This window comes from Anomaloglossus baeobatrachus, chromosome 1 (assembly GCF_048569485.1).
Source record: "Anomaloglossus baeobatrachus isolate aAnoBae1 chromosome 1, aAnoBae1.hap1, whole genome shotgun sequence".
Classification (NCBI taxonomy): Eukaryota; Metazoa; Chordata; class Amphibia; order Anura; family Aromobatidae; genus Anomaloglossus; species Anomaloglossus baeobatrachus.
The window spans coordinates 770,544,007-770,569,011 of record NC_134353.1 but is presented as its reverse complement, the minus strand read 5'-3'; the positions used below and the strand labels follow the sequence as shown (position 1 = coordinate 770,569,011).

Below are 25,005 nucleotides of genomic sequence, written 5' to 3'. Positions count from 1 at the left end.
CTGTCAAGTGGGGTGTTAAAGATGTCGGGTTATGGCTGAATTTAATGCTGCATCAGCGACAGAACCCTCACAGACAGCAGGTGGATGTCAATTCAAAAAGGGGGGGTGTGCTTTGCATTCAATGAGTCCTCATGCAGGTGGCAGGGTAACTGTCGCTTTCGACATGGGTGCTCGTTTTGTGGCGGGGCTCACCCCTTGCTTAAATGTTTTAAAAAGCATGGTCAGTCCACGGTACAGCCATCTGGTGTTAGGGAGCAGTTTTTCATAGGCTCAGACTCCAGTGAGCTTGGAAGGAATGCTCCCGTGGCTAGATCGTTTTCCAGACAGGCCGAAGGCGGCTCTGGTTCTTAGTGGGTTTCAGGCAGGTTTTCCTGTACCTTCTTTTGAAGGTATAGGTTGTAATGTAACTAAGAATTTACAATCAGTTGATAGCCATAAGGAGGTAGTCAGGTCACATATTGAAAAAGAACGGTTGTTGGGCAGGGTGTCTGGTCCTTTTGGATTTCCTCCGTTTACAAATCTTGGGATATCACCTTTGGGGGTTGTCCCCAAGAAGGAGGTTAATTCTTTTAGGATCATACATCCCCTGTCTTATCCAACAGGTAGCTCACTGAATGATGCTATTGATCCTAATGCATCTTCGGTGAGTTACACATCTTTTGATGAGGCAGTGGATTTTGTTACGGAAGTTTGGCCCGGTTTGTTCCTGGACAAATCAGATATTCAGTATGCCTTCCGGCTTCTGCCAATTAACCCTTTGGGTTTTAATTCTTTGGGTTTTTGTTTTGAGGGTTCTTTTTATTTTGACAGGTGCCTCCCTATGGGTTTTTCTTTATCATGTTATTATTTTGAGTCATTTTCCACGTTTTTGCATTGGGCAGTTCAAGAGGGGTTTTTCAGAGGGGGGTATGTTCCATTTTTTGGACGATTTCTTGTTTGTTGGTAGGTCAGGACGTTGTTTGCAATTACTAAATAAATTTTTGGGTTTGATGAAGTTTTTTGGGGTTCCGTTAGCTCATGATAAAACAGTTTCCCCTTGTACAGAGCTCGAGTTTTTAGGGATTGTTTTGGATTTGCAAAAAATGGAATTGAGACTCCCTGGCCAGAAGATTATGAAGTTAAAAGGCTGTATTGCGAGTTTTTTGTAGTGAAGAAAAAGTGTACCCTGCGAGAGCTCCAATCTCTGCTGGGTGGTTTGAACTTTGCATTAAGAATTTTGCCAATGGGGAGAGTGTTTTCAAGACGTTTTGTATGATGCAACTAAGGGTGTTAGGTGTTCAGGTTCACACATTAGAATTTCGTGGGAGATGAGGAAGGATTTAACAATTTGGTATGAATTTTTAGAAAGTTTTCACGGAATTAGCTGCGTTCAGCAGGATTTTATGTTGTCTCAGGATCTACTTTGGTTTACAGGGGTGTCTAAGGAAGTGGGGTTCGGTACGATTTTTCGTACACACTGGTGCTTTTCTTCATGGCCTTCATCTTGGTTGTCGGAAGGTTTGCTGGAGAAACAGGTGTTATTGGAGTTTTTTCCGGTTTTTGTTTCAGTGCATATTTGGGGTAAGGAATTGGCGAATAGGAGGATTATACTCATATCACATTGTCAAGGTTTGGTTTTTGCTTTGAACACTTTGGTGGTGAAGTGTAGGTTTCTAGGTGGTATATTGCGAAAATTGGTCCTTTTGTGTTGGAGGTGGAATATTTGGTTGAAGGCTCGTTTTGCTTCTGAATGCACTAATGCTTCCGTTTTTTACCTCTCTTCTCAGCGGTTAGAGGAATTCAGGGAGAGTTCAGGAAAGATGGACCCCCTTTTGAATGCATGCCCGTCCCAGCTATGGGAGGCAATTTTTGGATTAGTAGCAGCTTCCATTAAAAATTCTATTGCACCAAGGACATGGAAAGCATACTCGGCTGCTTGGTTGGCTTGGAATCAATTTTGTGATTCCAGGAATCTGTTTCCCCACAAGTGTGATGTGTCTACAGCACTTGGTTTTTTGAATTTTTATGTTGGTTTAGGTTATCGTTATACCTTTTTGTATAAAACATTTTGTGGAATCTCTTTTTTCTTAAAATTATATGGTGAGGAGTCTCTATTAAGCTTATTTGCGGTTCGGCAGGCACTAAAGGGTTGTAAAAAAGGTTGTGTGGTGCATGATCGCCGCAGGCCTATATCCGTGAATCTATTAGAAAGGTTATGGTTTATGTTGAGTGAAGTTTGTTTTAATAATTTTGAGTTATGTTTATTTCGTGCTGCTTTTGTGATTTGTTTCTGCGCAGCACTCAAGATAAGTGAGTTGTTGTCACATAGTCGGGTTTATATAGGAAGGATGTTAATGTATCTGACTCTGGTGCTGTGTTATTTATTAGTAGGTCAAAATTGGACCACCTTGGTAAAGGGTGTTCTGTGAAGTTGCGCCCTTTACGGGGTTCATGTATATGCCCCGTCACCAATTTATGTCAATGGCTTACTGTACGGGGGGATACCCCGGGTTTGTTGTTTTTACATGTAGATGGTTCTCCTGCCACTAAGTTTCATTTTAATGCAATATTAAAAAATGTATGGTTAAGTTGCAGCTAGATAGCTCCAACTTCTCATCACATTCTTTTCGGATCGGGGCGGCAACCGAGGCGGCAAGAGCTGGCCTCAAAGGAAAAAGAATTGGTAAAATTGGTAGATGGGCGTCAAAACGCTATCAGTTATATATACGCCCTAAGTTATTATAATTAATTTATTCTGTCTCTCTCCAATTCTAGGCCCAATGGTGATTTGGCTTGTAGGCCATTCGTTTATACACTGGGCGCAGAGGAGAGCGTCTTGTAGACGTTACACAGAGAACTTATCTTTTCAGTATGATCTGATAAATGTTTTTTTGGTACGGTATAAGAGGGCTAAAATTTTCTAATTTAGTTGGCACCTTAAAAGGTATGCTGTTGACTCACCCGTATCCTGACCTTATTATTTTACACATTGGAGGGAATGACTTGGGTAAAATAAAGACATTGGACTTGTTATCTAATTTCCGCAGAGATTTTGCGCTCATAAAGAATCTTTTTCCTTATTCAGCATTGATTTTTTCTGAAATTGTACCGAGACTGGTCTGGAATGGCCAGCTTGCCTTTTTGGAAAAAATAAGGAAACGTGTCAATCGCGACATGGCAATATTTTTTGTTGGTTTGGGCGACTTCTCGTATCGCCATAGTGATCTGGAAGGTTTTACGCTTGGCCTGTACAGGCAGATGGAGTACATCTCTCTGACGTTGGTCTGGACATTTTTAATGTGGGTATCCAGAATATGATAGAAAAATGGCTGCGGTGTTTGGGGGGGGCCTCGTATTGTTAATACTCGGCCGTTTGGGGAAAAATCGCCCAACTATGTTGGGTGGATTGTTGGTTTTATAAGTGGTTAATGGTACTTTATGGTGGTATTTATGGAATTTTATGGTTATTTAATTTTAATAATATGGTGAATTTAATTTATCAAGTTACCAATAATAAAACACCACGGCCATTTTTATCCAAATGTCATATGTCTGAGTATTTATTCTTTATTAATGGTAAGTTAATTGGTTATAGTGGGCTTTATGCTACCATGTATAATCACCAGCAGCGTATAGCCTGGTGATTACATGGTGGCATGGGCCCCCTGACAGTATGTTTATAGGTGTTTCAAGTTTAAGTTGTGGCATTCAGCGGTGCCAAATTCAGTATGGGGAATGAAGGGTTAATTCCCTTCATGTGGTAACACGAGCAGGCTGCTGTGATTGGTCAGCCTGCTGCGTGGTGGTAATGGAAGTTGTTATGATGGGAATTTATGGGGTTAATCTGCCCCCTGTGAGTAACGCGAGCAGGCTGTGTGATTGGTCAGCCTGCTGCGCGCCAATTTTAAAGTCTGTCATTGGTGGACAGAGGTAAATATGCAGGAGACTTGCCTTTATAAGGAGTCAGCTGTGAGCCAGCTGTGTCAGTTTCCAGCTGTGAAGAAAGAAGAATCCCCCGCCCGCCCTCCCAGTGTAAAGTCGTGGTTTAACTGTTTATTATTTTTTGTCGTGATGTTTTATTAGTTGGGGAAAAATCGCCCAACTATGTTGGGTGGATTGTTGGTTTTATAAGTGGTTAATGGTACTTTATGGTGGTATTTATGGAATTTTATGGTTATTTAATTTTAATAATATGGTGAATTTAATTTATCAAGTTACCAATAATAAAACACCACGGCCATTTTTATCCAAATGTCATGTGTCTGAGTATTTATTCTTTATTAATGGTAAGTTAATTGGTTATAGTGGGCTTTATGCTACCATGGGATAGATTTACTAACAACATTATACTTAGAGGTTCATTCATCAAGTACACAAGAGCAGACAATGTATATTTATACTTACATCCATTCACATGGGTGACTAATGAATCTGAGCCGTAGAGTTATAGAAGAAGACTTCTTCATTCTTAATGGTAACTGTTCATAGGCTTGCCTTTACTGAGATGTAAGAATTTGTATGACTAAATGGGCGATGATATATGTTCCTCTTGCAAAGATATTTTGACACCTGACTCAAATAATGTTTTGAAAAGGGTGAAGCACAACGGATGTCCTGTATTTATCGGGACCTCTTAATCCCCGGCTACCTTCATGCATGACTTCAAGCTTGGACTTTACAGAGGTATTTGCTGCCTGCAAATGCAAGCAATTTAGAATACATACTATACAGTGCCGCTTTGAAATAAGCTTCAGCTAGCAAAGAATTATATGAGAAATTGTTATAGGAAAGAGTTTATGCTACTTTTTACACTTTTCAATATTTAGAAACTAACTTAATTGTGGGGTCTGCTCTTAAAATACTTGGAAGAGATCTAGTTTTATCAGAACACATTGCTCAGCATACAGGTATTTATATTTTTACTGATTCCATTCAGGGCACTCAATGGGCAAATATTATATGTGCATTCTTATCAGTAACTATAATGAATTGTGGACAATGCAGTTAAGATAGAAAATATAAAGCTACCAGTTACTCACTAGTGATTGGCAAATAGTAACAATTCGTGATCGGATAATGCTTACCAAATACAAAGTACTATTCCAGTATTCGTCACGACAAGAAAAATGCTCAATTTCCCCATTGACTTGCATTAGGTTTGTTATTCATGACGAATACTGGAATAGTACTTTGGGATTCATTACGAATAATCCGAACACGAATCGTTACTATTCGCCCATCTTTATTACTCATTTATGTAGGTATTTATAGGTGTTGAATAGAGATTAACGAATCTTTTAAATTTCTAGTTGACCAATTGTAATGAATAGTTTCATAGTGTTTATGGTTGAATGTAGACTTAAGTCCATGAAGTTCAACCCATGGCCTAACATGTTGATCTAAAGAAAGACAAAAAATGCCATGGGGCAGATAGTAAAGACTTGTATTTTTTGGAGCGCACCACAAATCAAAGCGATAAGATAGGGTGCACCCTGATGCGGTGTGCAAAGCAAGGGGGAATTAGGAGAAAAAGAACACCGCATGTAAATCAGGGGCACGCCAGACAATATATAAATCGTTGTGTACAAAAGCTTTATTCAAAACACATAAGGAATAAAAACACTTAAAAAGACATGAAAGCCATCACACTCAAAGCTGGGCTAGACCCAGGTGTAACCATGGCCATGGTGAACATCAAGGGGTATCGTAATAGATTATTAACCATATATGCTAATGCATGCAAAAAATAGGGACCTGTGCACAAGCCACACTGTATTGCTCTATATAGCAAAAATGTAATAAGAAAAAAACGGAGAGTATATATGACGGTAGTAACCTGTGTATACAAGTAAATATACGTATAATAAATGTAAAATACAACATCCAGGAAGGGTGGTGCTTGTGTAAAGGGTACAATGGTATACAGGGAGTGGTGTTAGTACACCCATGGGGCAGATAGTAAGAGCAACATAAAGAGAAAAAAAAAATCCTTCTCGACTCCACATACACAATCAGACTAGTTCCTTGGATCAACACCCCATCATACAATATAGCACACATAACCAGTAATATTATACTTTTCAAGAGAGGTATCCAGGAATCTCTTAAATTTTAGTAGTGACTCATCCATTACAACATTATGTGTCAGAGAGATCCATAGCCTCACTGCTCTTACAGGAAAGAATCTGCATCTGTGATTATGATTAAACCTCCTTTCCTCTAACCGTAGTGGATGCCCCCTTATCCCCGTTGCAGGTGTAAAGAGATCATTAAATAAATTCACTGGTATTCAAATTGCCCTGAAAAGACATATGTAACACTCTGGAGTCTCCTGGGACTATATCCAACCCTTTCAATCTCTTTAAAGCAAAAACAGTGCTACTAATATCAAAGTGACCTCACCATAGAAATCGTAGGTAACCCAGTAGAAGCCAACTGCTAATTTCAGAACACAGTACATAGGCAGATATTTCATTTTTTTTAAGAAAAAAACAGTACAAAATGTTACTTTTTAGTCGTTCGTGATCAGGCAAACCATTCTGTGCGGAAAAACTAACTCAAACTGATACAGTTGCTGTTAGAGGTAACATCATCATGCTGTGACTGAGATGAGTGATGTGCCATATATTCCACAATGTCCTTTTCTTCCTTCCTAGTAATATGCTTGCCTGAGGCAAAGGAGGACATTTGTGACCTGCATTTTTAACCCTTCCCAAAAGGAACAGAACAAGAAGTAGGTTGGTAGGTAGACAGAGTAAAAAACATGGCAACAGACTGCTGTATAGGTGCGGCGTGTACAGTTGTCATATTGGACTAGTAAACTGTGTGTGCAGAAACGGATATACACAATTTAATGAATACTTTTTACCAACAATATTCAATCTCGTTACCAAAAATAAGTTTGTAAAAAGTGCTAGAAAGGTACACATCCAAAAAGATGGCAACTGCAGTAGGGTGCTATGAATATTAGCATGATATGTACAGATTTACCATATTTTTCGGACTATAAGATGCACCAGACCATGAGACGCACCCTGGTTTTAGAGGAGGAAAAAAGTAAAATAAAATTTTAAGGAAAAAATGTGATCATGACACACTGTTATCTATTATGGGGTAATGTCCCCAAATTCTCTACTAAGGTACCCCATCCTGATAATGATCCTCCTGCCTTGTATATAATCCCCATCCTTGTATATATATGTCACTCATCCTGGTATATCCCCCATCCTGCTACATAGCGCTATCCTGGTATATGCCCTCATCCTGCTATGTATCCCCATCCTGCTACATAGTGCCATCCTGGTATATGCCCTCATCCTGCTATATACCCCTATCCTGCTGTATACTGCCATCCTGGTATATACCCCAATCCTGCTATATACTGCCATCCTGGTATATGCCCTCATCCTGCTATATACCACCATCCTGGCATAGCCCCCATCCTGCTACATAGCGCCATCCTGGTATATGCCCTCAACCTGCTATATACCACCATCCTGGTATATACTGCCATCCTGGTATATGCCCTCATCCTGCTATATACCCCATCCTGGTATATACTGCCATCCTGGTATATGGCCTGCATCCTTCTATATACCCCTATCCTGCTGTATACTGCCATCCTGGTATATACCCCAATCCTGCTATATACTGCCATCCTGGTATATGCCCTCATCCTGCTATATACCACCATCCTGGCATAGCCCCCATCCTGCTACATAGCGCCATCCTGGTATATGCCCTCAACCTGCTATATACCACCATCCTGGTATATACTGCCATCCTGGTATATGCCCTCATCCTGCTATATACCCCATCCTGGTATATACTGCCATCCTGGTATATGGCCTGCATCCTGTGGCACACACAAAAAAAACCCTTTATACTCTCCTTATTCCTCACTCCAGCAGCATCGCTTGTCTTCCTGTCAGTGCCAGCAGCAGCGCCGCTGACCTGTATGGAGCCATCACCGTTCCCTGCAGCATCGTGATGTGCTCCTGTCTGCCGGCTCACTGATCTGTGTGGAGACTAGTGGGGCGCACAACGATGACATCATCGCTGTGCGCACCTCTAGTCTCCACACACAGCAGCAGCCGGCAGACAGGAGGACATCGTGATTCTGCATTCAAAGTTGGTGAGTATACTTATTCACTGCGCCCCGTGCTGATGATGATGCGCAGGGAGCAGTGAATACAGCCGCACATGATCACTCAAGGCTGTAGTTGCCAGGGGTGATCACGAGGCCCGGCTGTTAATTATGCACACATCCCCCGACCATCATCCCGCCCACCTGTCAGCACCGGCTTCAGCGCTGGGAGATGATGGGCGGGAAGATGGGCGTGCATATGAAATGAGCGTGCTTATGTGGTCACGACACGCGCTGCTACAGCCTGCTCATGCCCCCGATGACCCGCATTCCCCGCAGCCCTACATTCAGACTATAAGACGCACCCCCCACTTTCCCCCAACATTTGGGCGGGAAAAAGTGTGTCTTATAGTCCAAAAAATACGGTAATATTTGACTATGATAACACATGTGCAAAAAGAAAAATAATGACATCTAAGTGACATTTGTAAGGTAGACAGTTTATTTAAAAGTTACCAGGTTTTTGCCACCTAATATGAGAAAAGCATAGCGTAGGGACAGATACCATTACTCCAGCGATGCATCACTTACTGGCGTTTTTTGCTTTAATTTTAATAGAATTACTGTTTTATCTGAAGGAGAATTTTACTAGAGAACTAGTAAACCATTCATGAATTCTGTATAACTTCACCACCACCACTGATTGGTTGCTTTCTGCCTATGCGCAGGGTACACAAAAGGCTGCCAATCAGTGGTGTGGACTGAGTTATACAGAGCTCAGCATGTAGAAAACTGGTAGTTTTGAAGCAGATAGTGTTTTATCAAAACTTTTGCAAGCAGCCCAGCATACGATCATGATCATCACCCTACATCATGCTGCTCCCTTTTCACAACAAAAAACAATTGCACAATAAATGCAAAAACTCAGTCCATTTTCTTGTGATAAGCAAGAACAACTTTTTTTTTTTTTTTCTGTAAGAACTATTGTGCTGTCATGCTTTTGCTTTCTTGTGCATTAAGAATGAACAAAAATGTGTAGTGGTAATTGAAATGCAGCATGACATCCACGAGCAATACTATATACGTGATCAATCGCAATGAGTCAGACACTGCTACTAGTACCGCATCTATCTATCTATCTATCTAAATGAAAAAAGGATAGCAGCACTCCAAAACTGAATAAAAACAGTGGACTTTATTAGCCCATATGCCATGGCGACGTTTCGGCTGTGACCAGCCATTATCAATAGTACCACTTCTATCTATCTATCTATCTATCCATCCCATAAATATCCCATATATATCTATCTTGTATCTAGTGAGCTATCTTTCTTGTGTAATTTTACTTCTTTTCTTCTAACTCTAATTTGGTGCATCTTATCATTGGATCGGAAATCTTCCACCTTGCTGCCATCACCACTACCTTACATAATGTTATCAAATATGATACTATACAGTATATTGTATTACTTGGATATTAAATGGAACATCAATGTGTGCATTATATAACATTATTAAATAGCAGTATATGGTAGTATTTTTTGGGTGCTTTATTCTTCTGTTATTTAGTACTGCATAGAAGTATTGTATTGGCCTTAAATGATACTGTAAATTCTCTTAGACGTAAGAAAGGGATTTTTATTTTTTAAATCAAACACATTTTAATTGGCACAATATAGTCATAATAGATCATGGCATCATCAAAATACAATATATATCAAGGTTCACAGTATTCTTTATATGCCTACAAACAGTCCATCCCTTTTACCCCCCGTTCCACTATCCCCTTAACTAAACCCAAGAAAAATTTGCAATACAAGTCATACCAAATACAAGATCATAAAAGCAAGAAAGTGATTTTAATATACAATTTATTTTTCCTTTCTGACTATTCATCCAGGGCTTGATAGCATGTCATTTTTTTTTTACTTGAACATCTGCTGTCTTCTATTTGGCAAAATGGCAGTGTTATTGGGCATCCTGTCCAAAAAATTGCACAGGACCACGTACAGTGGAACATCGGTTTACGAGTAACTTGGTGTGGGAGTATTTCGCTATACGAGCAAAGCTTGCTGTAAATTTTTAACTCAATTTACGAGCAATCTTTGCTGTACGAGTAAATACTCACCGCACACCCTTCCGGTTCTGTACTTTCACCGCGCTCTGACCCGCTCTTGCAGGCCACACAGACACGCACGCACAAACACACACGCACACACATATTATGCTCACCTTATCTTCCGTTCCCTCACCGGCCTCCTGGTTCTTGTAGTTCGCCGGTACAAGATATGTATCGAGTAACCATTGCGATGATGGAGGAACTTCTACTGTCAGTCGCTACTCAAAGGCAGCGCGCTGGCCAATCAGAGGCCAGTGGCTCATGCCTTTGATGTCAGCTCGCTGGCAGCGGAAGGTCCGGCATCGGTCGCGATGGTTACCATGTACACATCCTGTACCGGTGAACGACAAGAACCAGGAGGCCAGCGAGGGAACGGAAGGCAAGGTGAGCATAATATGTGTGTGTTTATGCGTGTTTGTTTGTGTTTGTGTTTATGTGGAATGGCACAATAGGGGACCAGGTTGGGACATTGAACAAGTTGTGGAACAAATTGTCTGCATTCCAATGATTTCCTATGGGCAATTTTGCTTTGCTAGACGTGTAACTTGGTTTACAAGCACATTTCCAGAACGGATTGTTCTCGTAAACCAAGGTTCCACTGTATTTTTCCTTTTGGCCTCCACAGACTTTGTTCTGTCCCAAGTGCTTCTAATGGTCTAATATGACGAAAATGTGTCATAAGATACAAAGAGCATATCCTGGATGTCATTGGTTTCAGCGCATTAATTCTAGGCATGCAATGAAGTACTCTGATTTTGGAAATACATTTGCTTGTAAATATTTACACATCACATCCTGGCAATGTTGTGCTACAATTATCATTTTCTTCTTATGGTTCTTAATGCTGTAGTTAAGTTTCAGAAAGTTTTGATGATAAATACAGAAGCTGCTTTAATTTGCTGCTTTTCCATTAAGAGTATCTGGAAATATTCCATTATTTGAGTACTTAAAAGTAACGTAGTTGGATGTGAACCAAGCAAAAAAAATCTTTCTAAATTAATTAAGAATTAGATTAGGGTTTCTGTGAGAAATAAAGCCATGAGTAAGCATATGCACAAATATTTGTGCACTCCAGATGGAAAGTAATAAAGGATGTTACCTAACACGATTTCTAAAGTTTGTTGAAATAAATGAATGCCAGCGTTTTCCCAAAACTTTCCCTCATTAGTACAATTTTCAGTACCTGCTTTCACATGTAAGGGCGCCCATTTAGTAGCCTATTTACATACTCTATGGCTGGGGCTCAGTCTACACATTAAAGCTATGTGTATCACACTGAACAATAGTGTATGAACTAACGATAATGCGTTGGGTTGTTTTTATTTCCCTTTCACTTTCTTAATATATTTCTTTGTGAATAATTCCTAGCCCCTGTGATCTCATCTGCAGCAGTTTTTATTCTGCCTCTTGTATTAGGTCATACCAAGTTTATAATAACTGCAAAGACAATTATTTACTATGTCTATGTACAGGAAAGCATAGCAGAATACTATTCCAATACAATAAGAAATCATATTCCAAAAGGACATATTTACATATCTATAGGTTGCTGCTTTTCTCAAATTATGAAATATGTGCTGCAAACCTTTTCCTACACCAAACATAATGGGAAAATGAAATATAGACATGTCATTGTGGCTCACGTACACAAGCAAATATTAATATTAGTAATTCCTGATAGGGTTGTTGTAAGTTTTCTGGCAATGATATTACATCATAGTGCATTGTTGCTCATTTGCATTTACATTTTGTAACTTAAATTGGTCTTTTCTCTTTAGGTGTGAGGGCTGTATCCATCCTTTTGGGAGACTGTAATAATTTATAACATGTGTACGTCAATTGACTCCCATTAATGTAAAAACGACAAAGTCCTGAGTTCTAACCTTGTGGTATTGCATGGCGTGGTGTTTAATCTCATACTCATGCAATTTAGCAAGAGCAGGTCAACTCTTCAGCAGTCAAGCACATCTGGGGATCCTTGAGAGAAGACAGGAGTGGTTTGTTACAGATACTGTCTTCTATTTATGCCTGCTACAAAGTGCATAATGAACGCTATGCAGGAATCATCAATGGTCATGCATCTGTATATTTTATATATATATATATATATACTAGAAGGTGGCCCGATTCTACGCATCGGATATTCTAGAATTTACGTATTGTGTAGTTCATGTATGATTTTTGTTATATATATATATATATAGATGTTGTTGTGTGTAGTTACCAAGTGTTTGTGTAGGGGCTGTACATGTTCTGGGTGTTGTCTGGGTGTGGCGGGGAGTGAGAGCGGTGTTGAATGTGTGTTGCGTTGTTTGTGGAGCGCTGTGTGTCTGTAGCGTTGTGTGTGTGTGTGTGTTGCGCGGTTTGTGTGGGTGTGGTGTGTTTTGGGGGGAGGTATGTTTTGTGCAATGTGTGTGTTGTGCGGTATGTGCGTACATTTATGTATGCCGCGGTGTTTGTGTGTTGGGTGTTGTGTGTGTGCGGCGTTGTCTGTGTGTGTGGGTGTCTGTGTATGGCGGTGTTTGTGGTTCCCAGTGTGTGTGTGTGGTGTGTTGTCTTTGTGTGTTGGGGGGAGGTGTGCACCTCCCATCGTGCTCCATCCCCCATGCTGCGCACCCCCCATCGTGCCCCATCCCCCATGCTGCGCACCCCCCCATCGTGCTCCATCCCCCATGCTGCCCACCCCCCATCGTACTCCATCCCCTATGCTGCGCATTCCCCATCGTGCTCCATCCCTGATGCTGCGCACCCCCCATCGTGCTCCATCCCCCATGCTGCGCACTCCCCATCGTGCTCCATCCTCCATGCTGCGCACTCCCCATCGTGCTCCATCCCCCATGCTGCGCACCCCCCATCGTGCTACATCCCCCATGCTGCGCACCCCATCGTGCTCCATCCCCCATGCTATAATAGTTCTCCTATTATACTCAGAGAGGAGTATAATAGGAGGACTATAATAGGAGGAGTAGTCCTGGTGGAGAGGAGTATAATGCCGACTCCCTGCACATGTGTACCGGGAGCCGGTGTACGCTGGTAACTATGATACACATCGGGTAACTAAGGGACCTTAGTTACCCGATGTGTATAATAGTTACCAGCATTCACCGGCTCCGTCAAGATCCCAGCATCGCAAGGTTATGTCTGGCGCTGCTGGGATCGTGACGGAGCCGGTGTACACTGGTAACTATGATACACATCGGGTAACTAAGGGACCTTAGTTACCCGATGTGTATAATGGTTACCAGCGTTCACCGGCTCCGTCAAGATCCCAGCATCGCAAGGTTATGTCTGGCGCTGCTGGGATCGTGACGGAGCCGGTGTAGACTGGTAACTATGATACACATCGGGTAACTAAGGGACCTTAGTTACCCAATGTGTATAATGGTTACCAGCGTTCACCGGCTCCGTCACGATCCCAGCAGCGCAAGGTTATGTCTGGCGATGCGTGCGGAGGGCCGGTGCGAGTGGCCAATTCATGCGGAGGGCGGGGCCAGGCCGAGGCGAGCGACCAATCCATGGGGGGCGGAGCCGAGGCGAGCGGCCAATCCGTGCGGGGGGGCGGGGCCATGACGAGCCCAGCGGCCAATCAGCTTTGTGTCACCGTAAGGACACAATTTTGGAGCAAGACAGACAGACAGACAGACAGATAGACAGACAGACAGACAGAATAAGGCAATTATATATATAGATATATATATATATATATATATATATAGTAAAATCATGTAACACACTCCGAAACAATGATCATACAGCCGGTAAAAAAGAGTTTGTGTGACTCTAATATGGTCTGTTTAAAAAGACATAACATATATCTACAAAGATAATCTATTTTTTAATATTTTTTATGTATGGCTCCCTTGTTTATGGAGTGTATTCTGTACATCAGTTAAGAGATCCTGAAGATGGCGTGTTTCAAGGCAAGTGTAGGTAAAGCATAGAAAAATTATTTTAACCATTCATAATGGCTGGGGAAGGGAGTAGTGAAAAGTTTATAAGAGTGTTGCACATTGTTTGGAAATTGAGCACTGTTTTAGATATAACTTGTACAGCAACCATACTACTGGAGAAGGGAGGATTGCAACTTTTTAAAAAGTTGCAGTTTATAAATCTGGATGAAAGTTTTATTGCATAGTTAACCTTACTCACTTTTCTACCCATTTTTAAAAGTACCAAAATTGAAGTAAAATAGCAAAAAGTTGTGTATTATTCACAAAATTTTTGATTTGTGATGCCAAACTGGTGAAAAGCCTTGATAAATTTCTCCTACTTGCTTTACCTATATTTATATGGAAACAGAGGCAATTTACTCTTAATGCATCTGTTAGTGCTTCTTTGACTCCTGGTGTATATACAGGCACATGGCTATGTTCCTAACATGACATGTCGTAAACTGGGAAAATTTGTCAACTTGCTTTTTTTTCTTTAAAATTAAAATAAATACCTATAACTCTATTATTATTACTATTAATTTCAGCAATCTGTCAGAAATCAAACTGGCAAGATTTTAATTTAATTTCAAAAAAACTCTCATTAATTTGATTAAAAAAAAAGTATTTTGATTGATTACACTACAAAAAGAAATCTCCTGTTTGATTTTCTCCTTTGATTCCATAATAGTTGTAGAAATAAGGCATAGCCTATTTTTTCATGCTCCAAGGATGTCAGTTTTCAAAGCTAGAAATTCAGGATGTGACATGTGAACAAAGTATGGGAGATGGAGCTTGTCACATGGTTTCTAAGACTCCATTCTGTCAAATGTCAGAGATAAACCCACAGCTGTAACTTTGATGTCCTTTCCATGTTCCTTCTAAAATTATTTCACTTTTATAGCAAAAAATACGCCGTACTTTTGAGCTATAAATATAGAGGCCAGAGCTCACATTTATACTGCTCCTCAAAATGGATACAAAACCATTCTTCAACATTATTTTCTTCCAATTACAAAAGAAGAGAACTTGCAACATTATAAAAATTAAAATTGAAAAGTATTTGATACAAAGTACTTTTAATTATAATTGCTTTGATGGAAAATATTTACAATTTCCTGCCTGATATTTTAGATTATATATATAAATATATATATATATATAGGGAAAAGGTACTCCAAAGTACCATAAAGGATAGAGGGTGGGTCCAGATACATATATATATATATATATATATATATATATATATATATATATATATATAATATATATATATTCTTTATAATTTAGAGCGGTTTGTTGATGTCAATGTTGTGAATCGAGTGACCCATGGTGGCGGTGGGGTCATGGACAACAAACACAGGTGCCTTTTATTGATGTCATTTTGAATGCACAGAGATAACGTGACAAGTTCCTGAGGCCCATTGTTGTGCCATTCATCCACCACCATTGCCTCATGTTGCAGCATGATAATGCATGGCTCCATCATGCAAAGATCTCTACACAATTCATGTAAGCTGAAAACATCCCAGTTCTTGCATGGACAGCATACTCACCAACATTTCACCCATAGAGCATGTTTGGGATACTCTGGATTGGCGTATTTCAGTATCCAGCAGCATTGCACAGCCATTGAAGAGGAGAGGACCAACATTCTACTTGCCATAATCAACAACCTGATTAACTCTATGCGAAGAAGTTGTATTGCACTGCGCGAGGCAAATGGCTGTCACACCAGATGCTGGCTATTTTCTTTTACCACCCAGAAACCCACATTACTGTAAAACTGCGCATGTTAGAGTGGCTTTTTATTGTGGCCAGCCTAAGGCACACCTGTGCAATAATCACACTGTTTAATCAGCATCGTAAAAGGCCACACCTGAGTGGATGGATTATCTTGGCAAAGGAGGAGTGCACTTCAACAGATTTAGACAAATTTGTAAACAATAATTGAGGAAAAAAAAGTCCTTTTGTGCACACAGAAAAAGCCTTAAATCTTTGACTTCAGCTCAAGAAAAATGGGAACAAAAACAATAGTGTTGTGTTTATATTTTCTGGAGAAGGTTTGTGCATTAATAATTGTTTTTGTATATGGTTTGATTTTAATCATTTATTTGTCTGAAATGTGACCAAACTAACATCTTTATTGGATAAAGACCATCCATATGGGATGTGTCAGACGTCTACAGGGCAATTAGGCAACCATGCTTGATTAGCTGCTGTTAGCAATTAGTCTAGAAATTTCAAGCAAGAGGGCGGGCAGTAGGAGAAAAGGTTTAAATATGTCTGGTTTATCTATGTTGAGATTTTTAAGACAGATGGAAAGTCAGTTTTGTTTTTGCTTAGTAAGACAAGTCAAGGCTTGAAGAACCTCATTTTAAAAAAAAAATGGCTCCAAAAAAGTACAATTGGTCTAAAACCCAAACAATAGGATATTCCAGCAGTTACCATTTGTCCAAGAGACTGAACATTCTTGATCTTACTAGAAGAGGTACCTCAGTATTTAAGATCTCCCCTGCTGCTGAGGATGGTCACGGGGAGCTGGATCCCTTATTTTCAAAATCAGGTTTATCACACCAATTAAAAAATATAGATTTTATGTACCTATGTATTTTTTTACACCCTTAGTTATCAATAGTTTTCCATTTTTTTTTTCTTTTGCTGAAAACAGTTGACCGGTTTAGAGATATACGAACCTGAGGGTCAAGGTTCGTGTTCGGAAATCGACTTCCAAAAAAAACAAAGTTCGGGTTTGAAGTTTGAGTGAGTTATGAGGGCAAACCACTCAAGCGATTAGCACTGTACTTGAGTATGAATGTTTCTCAGCCCTGTGTGATCCGCATGCAGTGTTTGAACGGCTCACACTGGGGGTAAAATTCAGCGTGATCAAATGCAGTGTGCGCACACAAATGACAACAAAAAATTGTGAAAAAACCCTGCCCACCCTCTCCTGGATGTGTTCTGCTTATGGCTGGCTGTATGTGGGTATTGACATGGACTGCCCCATTACTGACTTCCATTGAGGTTCGGTTCAAGTCAGGGTCACTCACTGAACTTTATCTAAGATTCATTTGTGCCCTGCAATCCGAACCTCCAAAGGTTCGATCATCTCTAGCCCAGTTCCTTATCAAAATCCATGGAAAATATATATATAAGGAAAAAAAATGCAAATATTGTACAATCAAAACAGAAAAACACTGTAGAGTCTCTGACGGTCTCTAACATTATTTCTTGGAAAGCTGCCAGAGCAAATCCACTGCAGGAAGTCACTGGCCTCAATGGTTGTGTTCATTGCTTATCGAGGTGACTAATTGGCTGTAATATTCACATGCCATTAGATTGTCCAAAAAAGGACTGGAGAGGACTACCAGAAAGTTAAAGTGAACGTATCAGGTGCAATTTGCACCCAAGACCATGAGCCGTTCTGGGTGTATATTGCTAATCCCTGCCTAAAGGCCCCATCACACTAAGCAACATCGCTAGCAACATCGCTGCTAACGAACAACTTTTGTGACGTTGCTAGCGATGTTGCTGTGTGTGACATCCAGCAACAACCTGGCCCCTGCTGTGAGGTCGTTGGTTGTTGCTGAATGTCCTGGGCCATTTTTTAGTTGTTGCTGTACCGCTGTGAAGCACAGATCGCTGTGTGTGACAGCGAGACAGCAACAACTAAATGTGCAGGCAGCAGGAGCCGGCTTCTGCGGAGGCTGGTAACCAATGTAAACATCGGGTAACCAAGAAGCCCTGTCCTTGGTTACCCGATATTTACCTTTGTTACCAGCCTCCTCCGCTCTCACTGTCAGTGCCGGCTCCTGCTCTGTGCACATGTAGCTGCAGCACACATCAGGTTAATTAACCCGATGTGTGCTGTAACTAGGAGAGCAAGGAGCCAGCGCTAAGCATTGTGCGCTGCTCCCTGCTCTGTGCACATTTAGCTGCAGCACACATCGGGTTAATTAACCCGATGTGTGCTGTAACTAAGAGAGCAAGGAGCCAGCGCTAAGCATTGTGCGCTGCTCCCTGCTCTGTGCACATTTAGCTGCAGCACACATCGGGTTAATTAACCCGATGTGTGCTGTAACTAGGAGAGCAAGGAGCCAGCGCTAAGCATTGTGCGCTGCTCCCTGCTCTGTGCACATTTAGCTGCAGCACACATCGGGTAATTAACCCGATGTGTGCTGTAACTAGGAGAGCAGGGAGCCAGCGCTCAGTGTGCGCTGCTCCCTGCTCTCTGCACGTGTAGCTCCTTGCGGTGGTAACCAAGGTAAATATCGGGTTGGTTACCCGATATTTACCTTAGTTACCAAGCGCAGCATCTTCCACGCGGCGCTGAGGGCTTGTCACTGGTTGCTGGTGAGCTCACCAGCAACTTGTGTAGCGACGCTCCAGTGATCCCTGGCAGGTCAGGTTGCTGGTGGGATCGCTGGAGCGTCGCAGTGTGACATCTCACCAGCAACCTCCTAGCAACTTACCAGCGATCCCTATCGTTGTTGGGATCGCTGGTAAGTTGCTTAGTGTGACTGGACCTTAACTGTCCCTGTATACACTAGACGTTCCAAAACCAAAAATCGGTAATGGTTGATTATCGATGTTGTTCGTCGCTCCTGCGACAGCACACATCGCTGTGTGTGACACCGCAGGAGCGAGGAACGTCTCCTTACCTGGCGCCGCCCACAATGCGGAAGAAAGGAGGTAGGCGGGATGTTACGTCCTGCTCATCTCCGCCCCTCCACTTTGATTGGCCAGCCGCCTAGTGACGTCGCGGTGAGAGGAATTGTTCGGCAGTCACAGCGACGCCGCCGACCAGGTAAGTGCGTGTGACGCTGCCGTAGCGATAATGTTTGCTACGGCAGCGAACACACGATATCGCACACACGACAAGGGCAGGTGCTTACACGCTCGATATCGCTAACAATTGCTAGCGATGTCGCAGCGTATAAAGCCCGCTTTAGGCAGGGATTAGCAATATGCACCCAGAACTGCTTGTGGTACTGGGTGCATATTACATCTGACAGGTTCACTTTAACCTTGGATCAATGGGGGATCTTAGAGATAACTTATGTTTTTTTTTGTTTTTTAAACCCGACAACCACTTTACGTATTCATGTATGCAGCTGTTTATGGTGTTATCGGACACTGTCATAATTGACTAAAATTACAATGGTCAGTCTGTTAACCAGCCAGCTAGGTATGACCAGCTTTATAGCCATAGACCCAGGACAATATTGACTTTATCAATATGACATAAGATAACATACACTGGATTGATGAGTAATAAATAATTGTTTGGGACAGCATGAAGCTATTCAGTTTTATTCTATAAAAAAAATCTTTACAGGCTAAGTCAACACATAAATGTCATACCAAGAAAACACATCAAATCTTGCTGAAGGTTTACCGGCCAGTATTTTATTTACAAGTCTTCCTGCAAAATCCATTTTCCTATTGAACCTCCATTCTAGGCACGAACTGCCGTTACTCTCTGACGTCAGTGCATCATTCAGGATTATAAGGTTTCAGCTTTCCTACATGATGCTCAGTATATGCCATGCTCTTACAAAGTACTGACAGACATGGCAGCTGACAGTGCAACACAGCAAAGTGCTTTCTTCAGAGATTCGTATATTGCGAGTGATTGTAATGTACAAGGATTTACATATGGAAAATGCAATTCTGTGGACTGGGCAGTGAAAACTACCATGAAGGAACAGGCTGTTTCTGGAGCCATAGTAATGTGTTAACTCACCGAAGAGAAGCCCCTTTGTATTCTTGCTTCGGCAGGAGAACATGATGGGACCAAATCAGGAAGTTAATGGTACTATTCTGCCTTAATTACTACTTCAGTCCCTGACACAAATTACTATTCTTAAGTACTATTTCCTGACCATGTAGATAATTCATTCCGTATAGTGCTTTCCATTTATAGATTCACATTCTTTTCAATAACCGTTCTGAACTTCAGCTTTGATGAGAGGCTGCACCAGATATAGTCACGATAGGAAGCGCCATGATGTCAGAAGTGACAGCTGCAATCGCTGGAAACAATCTGACACATCTAATAACATATTCTCTTTTTGGGTTATTCTCCTCCTTATGCTGATATAGTGGAGCCACAATTCTTTATTAGTTGCCATTTTTACCCTATGTCTTAAGGATTAAAGATATAAGGTACACTAGGTGTTAAGCAAAAAATGTGAATTTGGGTAGGACTTCTAAAGACGATACTTCCATTCCCCATTGTGAGAAAAATTATGTAATAAAAGCTAAATATTCAGAGGTGGTATATATATATATATATATATATATATATATATATATATATATATATATATTCGATGCACATATTACTGGTTGTGTTTTCTAAATCACCAGTCAGCAATAGTCATGACGTATGGTGATCTATCATGCATTGTAATATATTACTATGTGCCATCTAACTGTACGACACATTTTACAGCATTCGAGCAACCGTAATTACTGTTGAATGAAAAACAACTGCTGGAATCAATGAAAGGGGTGTTCCCATCTCCAAGATCCTATCCTAATATGTAGTCGGTGTAATAATAATAATATTACCCAATACTTCCAATTAGAAATATAAGTAGCATTTTCCTGATTAGTTGCTTACCTTATGTGCAGGGCATTGCAGAACCTTAGGTGTCCATGGCTGAGACCACTAGCAATTAACTAACTAACTGTGCTTATATGCATAGTCGTAACCATGGATACCCAAGGTCCTGCAATGCCCTGTACATGAGGTAAGCAAATACCTACACACAGAAATGTTCAAAGAGGAACCAGCTCACCCATCTGGAGATTCATTTAAGCCAGGATGGTGCACGGATACTTGTAAGCAGAAGCCCACTGCTCATTTACTGTCAGAAAGGTTACAAAGGTTTTTCCAGCATCCAATTCCAGCTTTATATTAAAATTCTTTTTTATTTCAAAAAGTTTTAAAAATCATCCATCCATGGATGGAAGTGGATGCTGGAAAAACCTTTCTTACCTTTTTTTACCTTTCTACACACAGAAATGTAGTATAGTCCTTCTGATTCACTATGTTGCTTACCTCATGTGCAGAACCTTGGGTATCCATGGTTACAACTATGCATATACACACAGTTAGTTCCTAGTTGTCATAACTATGGATATCTAAGGTCCTGCAATGCCCTGCTCACGAGGTAAGCAACATAGTGAATCAGAAGAACTAAACTACATTTCTATCTGGAGGTATTTGCTATTATTATTACACCTAGGATCTTGGGATAGGATCTTAGAGATTTAAATAACCCTTTAAGTATTTTTAGAAAATTTGTAAGATATATAAATCTTTCCTTGATATTTATCCTATTTGAAGCCACTCCTGGCTCTTGTTTAATAAACTACATCTAGAACTGAATTTGTGATTCCAACCTAAAGTTTCCCGAGGTGTGAGGGGATTTGTTCACGACAGAAAGTTGCACAAAGATTCAGTGACTTTTTATTTTTTTATACATTATCTGCATCACATTGCTAAAAAATGGGAGGTGCTTAAGAGCAAGGGGTGTGGCATAACAGCGCACAACTGATTCACTAATATGTATACCAAATAATGGTGGAGACTACTTACATGTACTGCAGCCCAGGACTGCATCACTCTCTTAGACTCTGGCATACAGATAGCCCAAAACATGTGTCAAAGTCATTTAATGAATTTGGCGTGCCTTACTCCAACAGACTTTTGGTCTATAGATTGACAGTTTTTATTAATTTTCCCCACTAGTGGTTGTGCAGTTTTTTGTTAGCATTTTTTTAATTTATTTACATATTATTTTAAAAGAAATCTGTCAGCCTGTTTATGCTGCCATACCTAAGACCTAATCTTATGAGAAAGACCCTATTTTTATCTATGTATCACTTAGGGTTTATTTCTCTAGTCGTCGTATAATCCAGTGCACTTCATCCCTCTACTGATAACTTTTTCATTGTACTGTACATAGGCAGAAAGCTGGCAATCAGTGGCAGCATGGAAGCGCAGCTCTATATTATGGCTGATTGCTCTTCTTCTCATGAGAGTGGCCATTTGACTTATCTGCTAATATAAATATACCATAAGAATTCTTCACAACCTAATTGCAGAAGTATATGGGTGTCTCAGGAATAGAGTGGGGGTTAAGGTTGATAATTTTATCAACATCTGTTGGTAGTTTGGGGGTGAGGTAGTGTTTATACGTTCCCTTTAAATCTATAATGCACTATTCACTGTGTAAATTTTAGTTGTGCCATTTTTTTGCTTTATGTGTATACATTTTGTGCACATAATCAACAGTATTCACTTTATTTACTCTTTTTCAGCTTTTTCTTCCTAATAGGGCATTGTATTAAAGTTTGGATGGGGAGGAAGCTGAAAGAGATGAATAGTTCGCATGTAACTCCCCTTTGGGCTTTTCTGTACAGGTTGTTCTGTATTGACAGGCCACTAACATGTTTTTCTTCTTGAACATATCCTATTTAAACAGCGCAGCCTGTATAAGTGATCCTGCAGGGAGCTCATGTAGGCACATAATCCTCCACGGCAGCCGCCCTTGTGATCAGCTCCAATATTGAACTTGAAAGAAACAGAACATATTTGGTTTTCAGTCTCTTACTTTGATGCGTTATACGTGTTAGTGTTGCTAACGTTTTAGGTTTTGATCAGTCAGTCATGACACACAAAAGCCTCATACTACTAAAACTATTCTGTTTCATGTTCCCTCCATATTATTGCATAGTTAGAAATATGACGTTATTCTAAGCTTTGCTTGGTTTGTCGTCTTTTAAAAAGGTTTGCCCAATGCCTACTTGGCAACATCACACATCAGTATTAAAATGGTGGGTAGAAACTCAGATATTGCATTTATACCTGGGGCGTTAAATGGGATGTCCATCGTCACTCATTTCCGCATTGGGAGGTGAGCAGCGCTACAGTCATTGTGTTGGCAGATATGTGCCAGGATGTACAGTATCTGTTAGTTGTGTATTGTGTATGTTTCAAGTTCTAACGTAATATCTGACAATTGTGCACTCGTCCATGTAGGCAGCTACACATGATGCTCATCTCCCAATGCAGAAGTAAATGGCGTCGGAAAACCCGTGTGAGGTATATTTCTACTCACAAGAACAGGTGATAAATTCTATGGCTCAATTCCGTTAATTTCCAACGAATTATAACTCTCAGTACCAAATAGAATGTGTATGTCTATTCTTTTTCTGTTGGTGATATAGCCATAACTACAACCGGTAGTAGGGTAGTAGGTAGTAGGGTACTTTAAAATGCATGTGCAACAGCCTTTTCTCTGTGTGGTCATACCACCTTCGCTCTTGTTGCTGGACGGTTCGGCACTACTACTGAACAGTACAGGCCGGGCTACAGGTGTGGTGGGACTCTGTAGTTAGCTCATTAATCTTTTGTAATTTGTTGTCTGCTGGAGCTATGTTTGGGGGTTCCTTCCTATTTAAACTTCCAGCCATCAGTCCCTGGATGCTAGTTATAGTTTATACATGCTCTAGTTAACTTCTGTTGTATTTAACTCCTGTAGTTCTAATGAATATTCCTGTTTCAGACCTCATTTACTGACCAGTCTTTTGCCTGATGATTGTGTCTCTATTTCTATACTCTTAGTTCTGGCCTGGCTACATGACCATTTCTGCTAGTCAGCACCACCCTTCAGCAGCTACTCTGAGGACTCAACTCAGGGTTCTTGTGTAAGGCCTCTTGCACACGTCAGTGAAAAATACACACGTTTTTCACTGACGTGTTAAATGTGCGTACAGTCAGGGCCAGAAATATTTGGACAGTGACACAAGTTTTGTTATTTTAGCTGTTTATAAAAACATGTTCAGAAATACAATTACATATATAATATGGGCTGAAAGTGCACACTCCCAGCTGCAATATGAGAGTTTTCACATCCAAATCGGAGAAAGGGTTTAGGAATCATAGCTCTGTAATGCATAGCCTCCTCTTTTTCAAGGGACCAAAAGTAATTGGACAAGGGACTCTAAGGGCTGCAATTAACTCTGAAGGCATCTCCCTCGTTAACCTGTAATCAATGAAGTAGTTAAAATGTCTGGGGTTGATTACAGGTGTGTGGTTTTGCATTTGGAAGCTGTTGCTGTGACCAGACAACATGCGGTCTCAGAAACTCTCAATTGAGGTGAAGCAGAACATCCTGAGGCTGAAAAAAAAGAAAAAATCCATCAGAGAGATAGCAGACATGCTTGGAGTAGCAAAATCAACAGTCAGGTACATTCTGAGAAAAAAGGAATTGACTGGTGAGCTTGGGAACTCAAAAAGGCCTGGGCGTCCACGGATGACAACAGTGGTGGATGATCGCCGCATACTTTCTTTGGTGAAGAAGAACCCGTTCACAACATCAACTGAAGTCCAGAACACTCTCAGTGAAGTAGGTGTATCTGTTTCTAAGTCAACAGTAAAGAGAAGACTCCATGAAAGTAAATACAAAGGGTTCACATCTAGATGCAAACCATTCATCAATTCCAAAAATAGACAGGCCAGAGTTAAATTTGCTGAAAAACACCTCATGAAGCCAGCTCAGTTCTGGAAAAGTATTCTATGGACAGATGAGACAAAGATCAACCTGTACCAGAATGATGGGAAGAAAAAAGTTTGGAGAAGAAAGGGAACGGCACATGATCCAAGGCACACCACATCCTCTGTAAACCATGGTGGAGGCAACGTGATGGCATGGGCATGCATGGCTTTCAATGGCACTGGGTCACTTGTGTTTATTGATGACATAACAGCAGACAAGAGTAGCCGGATGAATTCTGAAGTGTACAGGGGTATACTTTCAGCCCAGATTCAGCCAAATGCCGCAAAGTTGATCGGACGGCGCTTCATAGTACAGATG

The 25,005-nt window shown here is 40.8% G+C and overlaps 2 protein-coding genes across 2 annotated transcripts in view; both read left to right on the top strand.

Moving 5' to 3' along the window:
* CHSY3 (chondroitin sulfate synthase 3) overlaps positions 1-25,005 on the top strand; it is a 489,704-nt gene that overhangs the window by 270,056 nt on the left and 194,643 nt on the right. The gene's annotated exons all lie outside the window — the stretch shown is intronic.
* The window catches only part of LOC142303473 (uncharacterized), a 65,177-nt gene continuing 59,858 nt past the window's right edge, over positions 19,687-25,005 (top strand). Inside the window, exon 1 of the mRNA XM_075344839.1 lies at positions 19,687-19,842. Within this exon, the coding sequence (XP_075200954.1) occupies positions 19,687-19,842 (156 nt within the window). The remainder of the gene's footprint in view (positions 19,843-25,005) is intronic.